The sequence below is a fragment of the Eutrigla gurnardus genome (assembly GCF_963514095.1).
Source record: "Eutrigla gurnardus genome assembly, chromosome: 1".
Lineage (NCBI taxonomy): Eukaryota > Metazoa > Chordata > Actinopteri > Perciformes > Triglidae > Eutrigla > Eutrigla gurnardus.
The window spans coordinates 1,066,426-1,083,169 of record NC_139915.1 but is presented as its reverse complement, the minus strand read 5'-3'; the positions used below and the strand labels follow the sequence as shown (position 1 = coordinate 1,083,169).

The 16,744-nt window shown below is 41.3% G+C and overlaps 1 protein-coding gene across 6 annotated transcripts; it reads right to left on the bottom strand.

Moving 5' to 3' along the window:
• Nucleotides 1-893: 893 nt before the first annotated feature.
• znf821 (zinc finger protein 821) lies at nt 894-16,734 on the bottom strand. 6 transcript variants are annotated; one of them, XM_084011336.1, is made up of 6 exons: nt 16,594-16,734; nt 8,447-8,578; nt 8,170-8,308; nt 7,253-7,351; nt 5,591-5,757; nt 894-4,491 (listed from the first exon to the last, which is right to left on the bottom strand). In XM_084011336.1, exons 2-6 carry the CDS (start codon nt 8,494-8,496, stop codon nt 3,543-3,545), a joined length of 1,404 nt encoding a protein of 467 aa, XP_083867462.1. In that variant the 5' UTR covers nt 8,497-8,578; nt 16,594-16,734; the 3' UTR covers nt 894-3,542. The 6 variants fall into 6 exon arrangements, with proteins under 6 accessions (XP_083867462.1, XP_083867460.1, XP_083867461.1 ...); XM_084011334.1 differs by having other exon boundaries at nt 8,170-8,288; XM_084011335.1 differs by having other exon boundaries at nt 8,170-8,285.
• Between the last annotated feature and the right edge of the window lie 10 nt (nt 16,735-16,744).

The following is a 16,744-nucleotide window of genomic DNA, read 5'->3' as shown; positions in this document are numbered from 1 at the left end:
AAAAATGCCTAAATCTGCAAAATATATGCAATGATATAAATGTAACATTCAATCCTCAAGTATAATCCAGGTTGTATGAACTTTGTATAGTGAGTTTTAATATTGTATGGCCGTACCGATATGTATTGATCTTTATCAGAAGCCTTAGAGTTGTCGACCGAAAGTGCTCCCTTAGAATACCCTACACCTACCTGACTTTAACAAAGCATTAATATCTCTATTTTGTTGCATTTTTATTTGTACCGTTTTTTGGATAAAATAGATTTGTACTGTATATTTGTACCTCTCTGTGAACTACTTAGGGCGGTTTCTGTTTTTTGTTTTGCTGTTTCAATTCTATGTACTTTAAGGACACAAAGATATTGTATTTTTATTGTTACAGCTAACTTGGAGACATTGCATTTATGATGTTTGTTAAGTAAACACAATATAATATATATATATATATACAAATATAAATATAAACTATTATCCAACTTGTGTGCTGCGTTTCTTTCGTATTACATTTATGTATTTTTGTTTTGTTTTATTCTCTTAAGTGACATTTGAGCAACTTGAATATACTTTAAAATAATATTTTGAAATTGCACCTCTTTAAATTATCATCTCAGTGAAATTCAAACCATAAATTCTGCTAAGTTGTCAAAGTAAGATGTTTAAATGTGATGACGTTGGTACAGTACTAATAAGGTAATTCCACATCAGTTATACATTTTACATTTGGACGGCTGTTTGCTGCATTCAAAATATTTCTGTATTCATCGTTTTAGTGGAGTATGAAGAATACACAGATCTCTCTGTTAAAGAAAGGCGACTCTAAAAACTGTATTTGTGTGAATAAAACACAGGAGGAGGGAAGTGACACAGGACACTAGCACTATAGTAAAGTCAATGTTTATTTCCACATTCTTTACCAGGTTTCCACGTGGTCTGTACACCTGTTAATCCAGGAATGGGGGATGGCAAGCCTAAAGTGCCATCCAGGCAGAATGCATTGATATCGCAGCAAGCACGAATGTTCTCACTAGCAGTTCAGCTCATTCATTTGGCCTTGATCGGAGAGATGCGTTTGTAAACATGGACATTGAGGAGAAAATCCTGATAGAATTAATACAGAAAGGCCAACACATTTCTTTTTTTTTTAAACAATTTCCTTTGATTAAACTGTAGAAAACAGGCAGGCATAAACTAACAGTAGAACACAAGCTCATAGTGAACCATTCTAGGACAAGTGCAGTTTCATGCAGTGCTTACCTAACCCAAACCCAAAGTGCTGCTCATAAGAGACCAGCATCGCGTCATCAGAGTACTTCCTCTGCAACAGCATGTCAGAACGCAGGAGCCGCAGTTTTCCGTCACATTGGTCCAACGTAGGACAAAGGGGAGTCACAGCAATATCGAAGAGCAATCTCTGAGAATACCTGGTATTCATAGTCTGCTTGACGAGAGAAAGAAATGACACCTGAAGCCTGCGTGGAGAACACTGATCTGCCCTTAAATACAGGATGTGATGACGGTGGGATCCTGTTGCTTTCATGTGCCCAACCAGGAGGAGAAAACGCAGCTCGGAAAAAACAAAGTCTTTACAAAAAGTTGCACAACTGCCCAAAATGGTAATTACATGGTATGATATGATTCCTATGGACCAGGGTGTTGTATCCAGGCTCTGAGCCCTCTCACTGAGTTAAATTGCCTGAGAAGCTAAACTCTTTACATTGAAGTCCGTTTAAGTGGCATTCTGCATAGTTAAAGTGAAAAGTGAATTAATTTCCCTCGGAGTAAATAAACACATCTGTTGCATAGAGGTTTGATGCACTCCTAGAAACGCCTGGGTGACACAAAAACATCCCTATTTTTAGATTTGCTGCAACAAACAGCCAGGTAGACCGATGCTCATCTAGGAGTGACTCAAACGAAACCAGTATACTTGTCCATGTCGGTTATTCTTATAGAATATTTCAGAAAATGCTTAGTGACAATGTAAATGTTTGCATCTGGAGAAGAAAAAGTTGAGCTAACCTTACTGGCAGGAAATGAAAGAAGGGGTATCCAACATTAAAACAACGACAGTAGGTAACAAAATAACCCAAAACATTTTTCACAAGAAAAATAGATTCACATCATATTGCATAAATATGTGCTGGAATGAGGTTAATGAATATAGATGAATAAATCTCTACCCCAGTATGGGCTGTATGTGGCATGAGAATAGCCCGTCTCAGTGGGGATGAAAAATAAAACAGGTACATGAGTTTAAAATAAGTTCTTGTCATATGAATCAATACACGTCTTTCATCAATTCTGCTGACAGAAGATACAAATTGACCCCAATTGAAGCTACTGCAGCTTTACGAAGCATCTTAATGCTACAAACTGCATGCAGAGGATGCATTACCTGTGTATGATCTAAATAATAATAGCACATTTTCATGATATCATTTACTCGGCTTGAGTAAACGGGCAGAATTCAAGTAAAGTATCATATAAGAAACTGTTTCATTGTGACCATTTAATGGAACATTTTAGCACAATATTCCTTAATGTGATGAGCGCAAAATATATAAGAGGTAACTAATGTATTGTACAGTACAATGACAGCAGCAAAGATCGGTTTTTAATGAGCCAAAGAAAAGCTCTGTAACAGAAAGTCATAAAAAAAACAGACGTTGGCAAAATATTTCAGAGTGTTACGGTGCAGGGGAAAAGAAAACCGATTCCAATATTGGCAAAGAGGATGTAAAGAGGGGAATGCATCAAGTGGTACGACGCAGGAGGTGAGGGGGGATGTGGCTAAACACTGGGCGGGCTCAATAGGACAAAACATTCATGTGTTTAACATCATATTCAAACCTAACACAGTTGGAACTGATCAGCTGTGAATGTTTGTGTCCTATTAAAGTGCCTGAGTGATAAACACAAATTGAAAATGTGCATCCTCTGTAATAGTGTGGCGTACATGAAGAGGTTCGGGAGGGAGTGGGACGCAGTAAGTCAGAGACAGACGGCGAGAGCGTTGGCGCCAGCTGAGGTAGTAGAGTTTGACTGAATAGGAACTTCCTGTGGATCCACGGTGGCAGCTTGAAGAGAGGTGTAGCTACCGGTAAACCCCAGCCACTGGGCTGGCGGAGTGGGCCACAGAGGGGCGGGGGGGCGTGGCTACAAAGTCTCCACTCCTGTCATTGAAGGTCCATGTGCAAAAAGATTTCCTCCCCCCCTCAAAAGGAAGTATAACTGCTCCTACTAGAATGACCTGTGTTAAATCTGCTAGCCCACTGACAAACAGAAAAAATCTCTTTACAACATGCTTTTATATCATCATCCATACAATATGAAACATTCTCAACCCCGTTCCCAAGGTTTTCTAGACTGTAATAAATTAGAAATTGTAGTAGTTCTTGCTGTATGTAACAAAGCGTTTGGCCTGCGACGCTGCTGGAGGGAAACCAGCTGGGAATGGTTCACTGTGACCGCGGCAGGCTGATGGCGGGGATTAATGGTGCTGAGGCCAGCTGCTCTCCCGCTCCCCTTGTGGCCCGCTCCCATTAGGGCAGCTTCATGAACAGACCATTATCGATAGAAGGGACCGGCATCGGGCAGGGGAACTGAAAGAGACTCATGTCTGCTGTGAGGGCGGCCATGGCAGCAGGATCGTGCTCTATCTGTGTCCTCAGAGCAGGGTCGATCTTCTCCAGTCGCCGCTTGATCCTCTTGGCCTCCCTCTCGCGGATCAGCCTGGCCTGCCTCTTCTCCGGCGTCTCGTTGGCCCTCTTCATACGCATGGCCTCCCTGTCTCTCTGCAGCCTGCGTGCTCGCTGGTCCTCCGATTCCTGCATCCTCTGCATGCGCTTGGCCTCGCGGTCCCGCAGCCTCCTCATCTCCCTCTCGTCTTCCGTCTCGCAGGCCCGCTTGTTCTTCTTCGCCGTGCGCTCGCGCTCCAGGCGATGTACGCGGGCCTCCAACGGTTCGTTCTTCCGACGCAGGGCCCATTTCCGCATCGGCGACTGGGCCTCCACGAGCTGCTGATAAGCCACGCAGCTGTTGCACACCAGCAGCACCCCGGCAGGATACACCGGCATCGGGCTCAGGATGTCGGGGATGGGAGGAAAGCCCGAGGCAGAGGAGGTAAGAGCGTCAGGGATAGATGCCAGTGATGGCCCTTCAGAGAGGAGGCTGTCGGGCAGTGAGGGAAAGGAGGGTCCCTGGTCAGAGCCTGAGCAGGGTCCCGAGCCGTGACATGGTCTGGGGCCTTGACACTGGCTTGGGATGTGGCCTGGTCCCTGGCAGGTACGATGGCATAGGTTAGGGTTGGGGTCAGGTGCTTGACACAAGTGAGGGCCCTGACATGAACTAGGACTGGGGCCCGGTCCATGGCAGGAGCAAGAGCCATGGCCCGGGCTGGTCATGGGGCTGCTGGAGAGGGACAAGGAACAGGAGTCCCTTCCTTCGGTGATGTCCATCCTGGTGAGGTCGAGGACATCTTTAAGCTTCTCCCTGAGAGAAGACACAGTATTACAAGCTGGTCAATACATGTCCTTATTTATGTCTGGAGGCTTTCTTAGAAGCATTGGACTAACCTGACCTCCTTATGGAGTTTCCTTTATAGTAAACACCTCACTAACTATAACAGCTTGTGTTTTTCTTTTCTCTGATTTTACATTAAGGTTGATCATATGTCACTGCAGAACTACTTTTATTCATCCCTCATGTTCTGCATCCTGTCTCATCTCCACTCATACCATCTTACGTTGTGTTCAATGCTCTGTATTCAAGACACATTTTACATACAGCCTTCTCGGAGATTTGAATACCTCGTTGGATGTACAAATAGAAAATGAGTCAGTCTGAATGTGTGTCCATTCACTGCACTATTTAAAACGGTTTCTCCTGCTGAGTCAGTGATGTCTGCTGATAAAGGGATCTGCTGTAGGTGACTGAACCCTTAGATCTATAGATAGCAAAGCACAAGGTAAAACTGAATTCTATATTATTTATTAGGATTTATTATTTATTTTTCTTGAAAACTGTGGACACTGACTTTCTGCTCTAATTTAAAATATATATATATATATATATATATATATATATATATATATATATATATATATATATATATATATTAGAAAAACTGGAAGAAACTGACTTCTCATTTTTGACTCAAATCTTAATTATTGCTAAAATGGAATTCATTTGAAGTAAAACTATATGGGAGACTATAACAATGCATCTACATCTAAAATATATGCTTATCCACTTAAAAGATGAAAGCAATGTTCATCAAAGATCTCATAAACGGGACAGAAAAGAGAGTACAGAAGGGACAGATGGACCACAGGAGAAATAAGAAAAAGAGGTTTACAGAAATAAAAGATTACATGGTGGGTTTTTCATTGTGATTACTTGCTATATTTAACACATATACAGATGAAGCACTACCTATTTCATGAATGTTCACAGCAACAAGCTGCAGATATTAATCATGTCCCCTCCCACCTGCCAGGCTAAATATATACCTTCTTTTGTTTTTTAAAATGCTAATAAATAAATAAGAAATAAAGATCTCAGAGGAGTGACACAGCAGCGAGGAGCCCACCTGTTAAAGTTGTCGGTGTCTGTGAAGCGTGCGCCACAGACAGCGCAGTTGGAGAGGCGGTCCTCCGAGTGGATGAGAAGATGCCGTCCGAGAGAGCCAGGCGAACTCAGGGCTCGCCCACACACCGGGCACACATAGCTCTTGCTATTGCTCATCATACTCGTGTGCTGTTAAAGACAGCAAAGCAAGATAAGAACCACAAACTGGAAGAAAGTAACACCAACATTAAAAGACATGTATTCACTCATACAGTGGGTTTTAAAATGTAGCTCATCAATTATTCAAATAGTCAAAATATTTTAAAATGTACTATAATATGTAGAGGTGTTACAATTCATGCGATGCATCGATGAATCGATTGTCAGTCCTATAGATTCAACTAAACCGATCTGCTAAAATAAATAAATAGAATAAATCGTTTTGGCTTCACCAATAATCGATATAAATGTGTTTAATCGTATGAATCGTGATTCTTAATTATGATTAATGTTTTAATACGTTTAAGACAAATGTTCAAAATAACTGAGCATTACATTTTTGTATTCAGCATAAAATATTATGCAGGACTACTTTTTTATAGAATAACTATGTTTAATAAGTAATTCTGTGGTCTGTTTATTTTTCACCTTTCAGAAGAATACAGATGGTCTCCCTCGCATTATTGCATGTTTATTTCATGGATATAGAATTTTGGTTACAAGTTACTGAATCGAATCGCCAACTACTGTATCGTTAATGGAAGTGAAGCCAAAGATTCTCACCCCTAATAATATGTATCTTGATGGTGTGAGCATACTATACAGTACTGTGCATGCTAATGTTAAGTTAGTATTTTATGAAAATAAACTTTATAGAAAAAGTACGTAGCATGCAATGTATAATAATGCCACACAACAAAATGTGTGAAGTCCATAAGTAAAAATTAAATGACAGGACAAATATATCAAATCATTGGAGCAACAATCAGATGTGCTTCTCAGTGCCAAGAACTCATTTTACAATTAATTACACTGTTGTGGTTTGTGGCAATTTATTTCCTCACAAACCACAGCGGTTAACAAGGCAGACACTGTTTTCAGAATGCACACGTTTCAGCAACTATAATCAATCAATCAGTGTATGAAGTAGGCTATAAATCAGCTACTGAATATTGAGGGAGACCTCACAGCCATCGATGAACACACACACACACACACGCGCACGCGCACACACACACACACACACACACACACACACACACACACACACACACACACACACACACACACACACACACACACACACACACACACACACACACACACTGAGAGTGAAAGGTGTGGATTACTGTGAATGAAAATAAAGAGCCTTTGAGAAGATGGCACCATATTAATTTAACATATATTCAGCATATATATGATCTTTAACATATCTGGCATCAACTACACTTTTTCATATCCTATGCAGCTACGTGAAAAAATAAGCTCTAGATCATACAAGTCACCACCTTCTCCCTCAACCTGCATTCCACTGAAGAGACTGACTTTCACTGATGCTGTAAGCTACTTAGGGGCTTTAAAAAGGTGATGACCTGCGACTAGCTTATCAGAAACAGACTGCAATAAAGGACCTAAAGCTGCTTTTCATGGTTCTGTATTCGATGAGAGACAATGTTGTTCTCACCTGGTAGACATGGGAGATGAGCTTCTCGGGGCTGCTGAAGTCCAGCGTGCAGAGAGGACAAACAAAGTTGTTGCCGTGGTCTGCTTCTTCCTCGCTCTCCTGAGGAATACGAAGCAGCGTTATCTCTCTGAACAAGATCCAAACTGAAGCATGGCAGAACTGATTGTAAACATAACATGATGCGTGCTGAAGGAATACTGCTTCGTGTGGGGCCTTTTTGGAATCACTAGGCACCTCATGTTTCCAGTTGGAGCACTTTGGCAAGTGGAGGTGATGTGTCTAGTGTGTGAATGAGCAACATTCTCACAAGTGACTCACTAACAGTGACATGATGCTGTGTGCTCTCACAGATGTGACTCACATACAAGCTGAAATACAGAACATTTTCAAACAGAAGGTCCTGGCAAAAAAACATATTGGCTGACACCGGGGGTGTTCTGTTCAAGTCCATTAAACTTTTAAATTGCACAGACATTCTAAAACAATGTTGCTGCTAAAATGAAATTACCTCCAGTAGCTAACAATTCAATCATTTGACATAAAGCTCAAGACAATTAAATCCTCAAAATGAATATTTAACAAGTTTAACAAATGGATGCATGTTATACTTCAGGGATATAAACCGGCCCACTTAGGAAACACAAGTTATTGTGAATCAATTCACCTGCTTTGATGCGGATGAGAGTGACAACAGGTGCAATGGAGAGGCAAAAGCAAGACAGACAACCCCCAAAAAGGGAATCATTGCTTATGGTTTTAACTCACATGTATGTCTGTTTTAATCTGTCGTGTCACATCAGCTAATATGAATTCGGAGGGAACACACCCCTGTGCCAAACCACCAACTTCACGGTACCTGGCCTTTACTCTAACATATGAGTAGTCAAACTAATCAAAGATGAGGCAAAATCTCTCACCTCTTTGACTCCCGCTGCTTGAAGGCGGCACTGCGTTCTCTTGGTGGTCATGTGGTCGTCGGCCGAGGTGTTGGAGGACGAGTCTTCACCGTGGTTGTCGAGGTCACTATCGCTGTCTTCTATGGAGGCAAACACAGCCCTATCAATACAGACAGACAACAGAACACAGAGCAGGGCTTACTCTCACTAACACCCCTCAGTCCGAGGACGTCCCACAGAGTCCAGCCCCCTGACCCCGACCCTGACCCAGACCCCGACCCGTCCTTCCATCCTGTACCTGAGATGCTGTCCTGCTCTTGTACTTCCTGGGAGTTGTTGCTGCAGCATTCACTGTCTTCGGTGAACTCGTCCCTGCCATCCATGTTAATAGTGTGCTGAAGTCCTGTGATGCCTGAAGTGTGGAATGGCCCTGCAGATATAAAAGAAAGGCAGTCAGTACGATGTTAAGGGTTTCCAGAGAGCACAGGGAACCTTTTACATCTCTGGGTGTATTATTATCATGTTTTAATCCAATTTTGCAGATGCAAATGTTTTTTTTGTTTTTGCATCAACGAGGTAAAAAGAACATTGATATTTCTGGGAGAAAAAACAGACATTCTTATCTGTTTTATTCATTAGCAATCCAATTAATTTTCCAGAAAATGACATCACAACATATATGGCAACCATATTAAACAAGTCATGTGATGATGACGTACTAAGGGTTGGATGAAGAAAAACCTTTCCATTAATGTCTGTGAAGGTTCTCAGTCATGCAGGTCATGGTTATCTTCAAAAGATTTATCGTTATTGGTTGTTCATACGGCAATGAATGAATCCATGAATCAATAATGAAATTCCAAGAACGGCAAGTCAAGTTTGCAATCGAGTGAAGGCGAAGACCTATGATCTATGGAGTTACACCATTTCAAAGACTGATTATGCAGACGATGTCCTGCATATAGAGAGACTATAGGTGACGGACTTCCCGTTGATCTCACTGATTTCACAAATTACATTCTTTTTAAAATAGATATATAAATATTTGTGATATTTAAACACGTCGATAAATGAGGTCACCTTTTTACCCATATATTTTATCCAGCATATGAGTGCTTTATCTCCATAGCAACATAGTAAGAACATCTACTGTCTGAGCATACCACAAGACTATTCATTTTTCAACACTTTTGCATTCGTCCATAGCTTACAATCCTGATTTTGTCCTCATAAAACGTGTCCACGTCTCTGATCTCTAATGAAGCACAGAACGGGAAATATTACAAAAATGTGAAACCTTTAACCAGAACAGCACAGTCAACCTAAATAAAAAAAGGCCAAGATAATGAATTATTTATTCAATTCTACATTTTTCCACAAGACGTTTGGGCTCCCCTCCAGACGTGGACCATCTTTGCAGATTAGGCTGCTTTCATATGAACCATCCAACACTGACACATAATGAATGCGAGGCCAGCAAAACAAGCACACAGACATACGTGCACACACATTAACTTCATTTGCATCCCAACCCCCACTTTTTCACACACACGTATACACTCAGATACATGCTAGCGCTGTTCCACAGCCATGCTGCAGTCCCACGGGGGAAGCAGCCTTCTCTCTCTCTGTACCACCCACACACTGAACAGCCTGGCTCCCCCTCTGTCCTTCCTACTTGTATGTAGCTCTGACTACTTCCATATCTATATCATTAGCTCTGAGGGGGAGGATGAAGCTTCATACCGTGACAGTCCATATGTGGCTCATGTAACTCCTTGTGATGCCATGCTTTGTTTTATAGCGTTGTTGATTCCAGGATTCTGCATAAATTCCCCCCCGTTTATTTGTTTTTTTATTATCTCACGTGACCCTGCAAAGTACCTGTAATTAACACTGGAGACAGTTGTGTCGAAGGCACCTCAGGCATCGACACAAAAGAACATCCCACTTCGGATCACCGAAATTAATGAAAACTTAGAATCCAATTTTCCACCTATATGTGTGTGTGTGTGTGTGCTCTCTGGACACTGACAGAGATGAGAGATGGGAGCGAGATCCACTGAACGCAGCTACCTGAGACTGACAGAAGTAATTACACACACAATTACTCACACACTCTCTCACACACACACACACACACACACACACACACACACACACACACACACACACACACACACACACACACACACACACACACACACACACACACACACACACACACACACACACACACACACACACACACACACACACACAGGAAAACATTCTTGTAATTCTACTATTTTGCTGTTGGTCAGAAGTTCGTACGTGAACACAGTTTGCACTATTCCCACCATTTGCAGAGAAATCAAAGCATTCATTAGCACTGGTAGAGTGGGTTGGAGTATTGTTGGAGTATTGAACTATGAACTGCAACAAACTGGCTTCACGGCACATAGCCAATGACTGATGTGTGAGAGATACCCATCCCCCCACTGCCAGGGCTCTGTCTGTACATCTGTCTCTCCTCGCTCCCTCCCTTCCTCCCCCATCCTCCCTCCCTCAGTCTCTGCCACTGTGATGTTATCTCTGAGTCTGTGTGTCTGTAGGCAGGAGGTGACGCAGTGTCTGACTGAATCCAGACAAAGAGACAAACTCATCAGCCAACAGACACAGAAGAGGGGGAGAGAGGGGGTGGGGGGGTGGAGGGGTAGCGCACAAAACAAAACAGACAAAAGATAGAATGCCAAAACTCCACTCAAACACCAAGCAATGGGGGTCCTGTTGAATTCAAAGCCCCCTCCTTCTCCTTTTTCAGCCACCGTCCCCTCCAACAACACACACATGCAGACACACAACACCGTCTGAATCTGCAGGAAGTACTGGGGCCCTCGTCTTACGTCCTCTCACACACGCAGGGGAACGAGGGGGGGCATCTGATCAATTTTCACTCTGATTAACTGATGACCTAACATTAGAAAGAAGAAGGTGAAGTGATTCATTTCTCTTTGCGGTAGACTTTTCTCTGGTTCTCTGGAAATGGATCTAATTGTTCACCCTTGATAATCTTAACAGGAAAGTCATATTTACATATTGGGCTTTTGATTTGGTCACAAGACAACGCTGTTACCATGACACACACGGCAATCACGACAATGAAGAGCTGAGCTAATTTGGGAGAAAACATCTTATTTTAGCTCTTTCAAAACCAAATGCAGCTTTTTGACACAAACCGGTGTAAGAAAACTGTACTTTTCACATTAGATGAAATGCAAGTCTGTAGCTTCAGCAGCTTCTGTACCCCACACGTATGTGTGCTAACTGGAACGTTTGCAAAGTACTGAAAATACAAAGTACTGAAATAACATGCAGTTTTCATGCAGTTAATGGTAATACTTGCACTTATACTGATTACATGCAGATTGCTGTTGTACAAAATCAGGGAGGGACAAAACGCACTGTTGTATTATTGTCTGGAATCCCCTGTTTGTGTGTGTGTGTGTGTGTGTGTGTGTGTGTGTGTGTGTGTGTGTGTGTGTGTGGTGTGTGTGTGTGGTGCGTGTGTGTGTGGTGTGTGTGTGTGTGTGTGTGTGTGTGTGTGTGTGTGTGTGTGTGTGTGTGTCAGCCCGCCTGCCTGTCAGACTGTCTCCCTGACTGTCTGGTCTGTCAGTCTGTCTGTCTATCAGGTCTAACCCTCTGAGGGGGGGCTGCTCCATGCACGCGATTCATACCTCACAAGGAAAGACAAGTTAAACAATCAAGGCAAAGCAGAGGAGAAGAGATTCAACGTGCAAAAACACAGTGAACTCACACTCCAGCTGCACGACGGGAGGTATGGCTTGTCAAGTCTTAAAAAATGTTTTGGCATTCGTCACAGCGTGAAGTGCACTAACGTATGCCAACACTACATCGCCTCAGCCCCTCCGGAGGTTTTTCAGCTCCGACTCTAGACTCCTGTAGAAGTGTTACAGAGCAGCAAATGAGCTCATTAGCTCGAAGGGATTATTACAGTGACAAATGCATTTCAACGGCAGTTTAAACAAACTATGTTTAGAAAGGAGGGCTGCAGCATACATAACTTCAGCAGATTAGACTGGGAAATCCTTCTGTGGACTGAGGGGTGTTTAGGAGGTAAGCATGCTGTCCACACCACCAAAACAAGGGAGATCCAGGGGAAGGAAAAGGTCAGAGCACAGACAGGGACACCGGTCATTTCAGCACAACAGGGGTCTCCCCAGTATTTCATATTTTCAATTAAGTTAATTTAGACTATTACATGCAGGGAATGAAAACAGCACCAGCCTCCCATCAAATACAGAGTAAACGTGGGCTGTAAAATGAGCAGGCCACCATGGCAGATCATAAGAAATGCCTATGTTAAAAATAATCAGGGATTAAGATTACATGATATGTTGCATTTTGATTTACTGCCTGATACCACTGACTCAGCGTTTACATTTCTAAAGAATTCTACATTGAATGTAATTATCATTTAATTAGAACATGAAATATGTGCTTCAGTTCTTAATAATGTGATGCCACTGCTCTGCATACAAACGAGGACAACGTGTCACTTAGAAAACTGTCAATATGAGACCATGTGTATGAATATGAAATCCTGCAGATATCTCACTATAAAAAGGGAGAAGAGACAAAAGAAACAGTGACTTCAATAACAGCTGTCATCCTAAAGTAAAGAGCGAACACACATATTTTGAGTAGCCGATTATGAGCTCTGTGGGGCTGAAAATAATGATCATTTTCATTATTGACTGAACTGACGATTTCTTTCCTGATGAATGATTTGTCTATACAAGACATTTGAAAAGATGGAACCAGAGAGTGTTTGGCCATTTCCCTTAAAAGATTACTAAAACAAGGTGGTTTACAATAGCTAATTAACAAATTGCTTCAACTCTTCCACTCTGCCTTGCTTTGTTGTCATGGTGAACTGAGATGTCGGAGCAAACGGCACCGACACCGTTGTGTAAAAGAAAGGCTTCGTCCCCTCTGATCACCGTTAACAAGATAGTTGGGATGACTAGGTATGGACTTGTTTTTGCTTAATTAATCTACAGAAGTAACACCTCAGAAGCCAGAAACACGGCCAGCCACAAGCCCTGACATACAAGCTAACTACAGGGAGATTCCACCATCACAGCTCTTCTTGAGAATCCGTCTACTCGGGGGTGAAAAACCACAAATACTGATAGGATCTATTACTAGTCCTCCAACATGCTACGGAAAGTTTGCACACATGAGAAATGTCAAAGAATTATGTTTGCATAACTGCTGCAAGACCACTGCTATAAGTGTGGCACAAGAAACATGATCAATATACTAAGTTAAAATACTTTTAAACAACTATTGAATATTTACCAGAGATGTCTTCATTTGTATTTTACATGTTTTTTGGTTTAATTGAATTACTACTTCTATTTTTTTGCATTTATCCAGAGTTAGATTGTTTTTTCTGCACTTCACTTTATTTCATGTCTCTTTCTTATTATGAATGTATTGTAGAATAAAGAAAACAACAACAAACAAAACGAATCGATCAGCCAGTGAAGTCTTGTGCTGTATTCTCACGCGAACGACAAATCATTAATTATATAAAGCCATCAATCACCGCTCTGACAAGAAAACGTGCAGTTTTTTTAAGATCAAATCTTTTTTTAATTGTTAGCTGCTAACGTCGCATAATCTGGGCATATATAATAGAGTATGTAACGGTATGTCATCATGAGAAATCCGCCTCATCTTGGCTACATGAATCTATTACAGCTACAGCGGACATGGAGGAACGCTTCTCATGCTTGTCGCTATAGGAACAATACATAATAGTAATTCAACATATTCCTGTCAAACAGCCAAAGCACACTCTGATAATGGACGTGAGGTGGATAAATAGCATTAGACAATACCTGGAATACCTACAGTTAACTTTGAAGGGGTTGGTCTGTTTTCGCCTGGACATATTATTGCCCAGTCCCGGTTAAAAACCTGGAATCTCCTCCTAAAGCCGCGCGGTTACCCTGAGACCAGTCCAGGTGTTTTCCGCACTGAGGGGCCAGATGATGAATAATAATAATAATAATAAAATGTGAAATCTACTCGATGAGCAGAGTCGGCACGATACTGAGGTGAAAAAATAATAATAAAAAAAGCGGATGCATAAAAGAGTCACATTCTTGCAGCCGTTGATAAAAATCCGGTGTCCAAACGATCAACGGGTTCAAAACGACGTCCAAGCCCGACGGAGAGACACCGAGCGGCCCCGAGCTGCTCCGATCCAGAGCCGCTGGCAGCCGTTTACTCGCTGCAGCGATGCACGAGCTCAGCTGATCTCCGACGTAAAAGCAGTGGAGCTACACCGAACAGGATTGTGGGATATCCAGAGACGACGCTTAAGATACTATGGTGCGTTCAAGTCATATGGGAGGGGGGGAAACGACGGCGTAGAGAAACCTACACATAACAAAATGTCCACATAAAACAGTAGCTCAATATGCTTTAGAGATGAGAGGAATCTAGAAGCGGTCAACATATAAATTAAAAATAAATAGTGAGTATTTTATATACTTGCAGAGGCAAGCCTATTCATGAGAAGAATAACATATACTAGTCTTTCAAAGAATAAGAATTAATGCTATTTAAAAGTAGTCTATCTTGAACATTTTCATATATATTTAAAAATATTACATAATTACATTATTTTTTAAGTGTTTTTCTAGATTCAAAGTGCCAAACACGTAATAACTGGATAATAGCAGTAATAATAATAATAGTGCACATTTTTGTCAAACTACTATTTTTAAAGGTAAAAAAATGAGTTTGCATGTCAACAGCTTAATGTCCTTGCTTTAAAATAAACATGTTTCTCCATTAAGGAGAAAGAAAGAAATTCATTCAAGTTTAAGTTCCTTATAGATGATCAACATATATCAACAATATATTGGTCAATATTCCTTTCAACAATGTACAATACAAATATTTTTGTTAGTGATCCATAATTTGGTTACTAATTAGGCTAATTGTGGCAGGACATTTTACACTTGTCAGCGCTCTCTGGTGGACAATCCATGCATTGTTTCTAAATGACTGCAAGCAATGGCCAGTTGGCCACATTAAACTAAAATCATCGGCATGGTTATATACCAATAGGGATAATTGTGAATATGAGGTTTGTTTTAGGTGAAGTGACCCTTTAAACTAAAGTCAACATCCAAGATTTGACACAGCAACGTTATCTGGGTAACTTTGCATCTCTGCTTGGCGAGATATGCCTCTAAAGTGGATGAATGCTGATAGGAGATTTTCTTTTTGTTCACCCAGATGATAAGCCTCTGGGCTGGCAGGTAGAAAATATGAAAAAGTGACTTTATGGGTGTGCACTTGTATGAACACCCACATATTGAACGTCCACAGTTAAGCTGACAATAGTGCTGCGCACCAAAATGTCTTGGAAAGAGACAAAATACAGCATTTTCTGAGAGGAAAGGCCACATTACTTAATACATTGCACATGAAAATTAGCATCACACTAGCTGCATCACATGTAATATGCTTTGACATTGAAAAATAACTTCATTTTTCTGCTTGGTTAAAAGAAATTCATCGAGAAGTTCCCTCTATTTCAAACATTTTCTAAAAAGTTAAGTTTGTATCTTGAAACAAAATAGAAAAGGGAAGATGAATATCGATGAAGACTAAATCACTGAATTTATTCAAGATAATTTCCATGCATATGATAATATAAAGCAGATTCCCTGTGTACTCAGACAGTGTTATGATAATTTTATATGACAGGCTTAACGTCAGTCTTCACAGTACATTACAATCACTGCAATTACTTCTACGCTCATAAAAAGTACCTTCTTTATGATACCAACATCTTCTTACACCCATTTGATAACTGCTGTTGTTACTTATTAACTTGTATGGTATTATGTGTAATAAACCATTAATCAAGCCTAACCAATCACGTCTTGGAGAGGACAGCAACGACACTAGGTGGCGCTCCAAATCATTGGACTGCGAATGTCATAACATTTCATGTAGTCGTCATCACTGACTGCCACGAGTAAACGGACCGCAGCACGACGACATTGACGAGGTAAAATTGTATTCTTCCGCAGGGTTAACAGAAAATATGCCATCTCAACAAAATAATCTCGTTTTGTCACAACATTTACGGCGTTTGGATAGCAAATGACAGATGGCATACGTTGTTGCTCAAGCTTAAAGACACGTCCCTAGCAATGAGCCATAATGAATCGGTTTATGAGATCAATTAAATAACGTTAGCTAGCTGGCTAGAGATATCAAGCCGAACGTTAGCCCTTTATAGTCAATGCGAGAACGATGGAGCTCACTAGCTAGACTACCAAATGATAACCAGGATCAACAATACAGCCACTTAGCTCCATCTGTCATCATCGTGAAGAATGTAACTATTACCCATGGTGTCCAGTGAACACTGGCATATCAGGTGGGAGTCTCTGGCAGGGGAACAGAGTGTGAAGAAGTCCTCTACTACGAGCTAACGTTACTGTACGGTGATGATAAACTTCCGCGCGGAAGCCAGTCCGGGCTTCTTTCGCGAACCTCT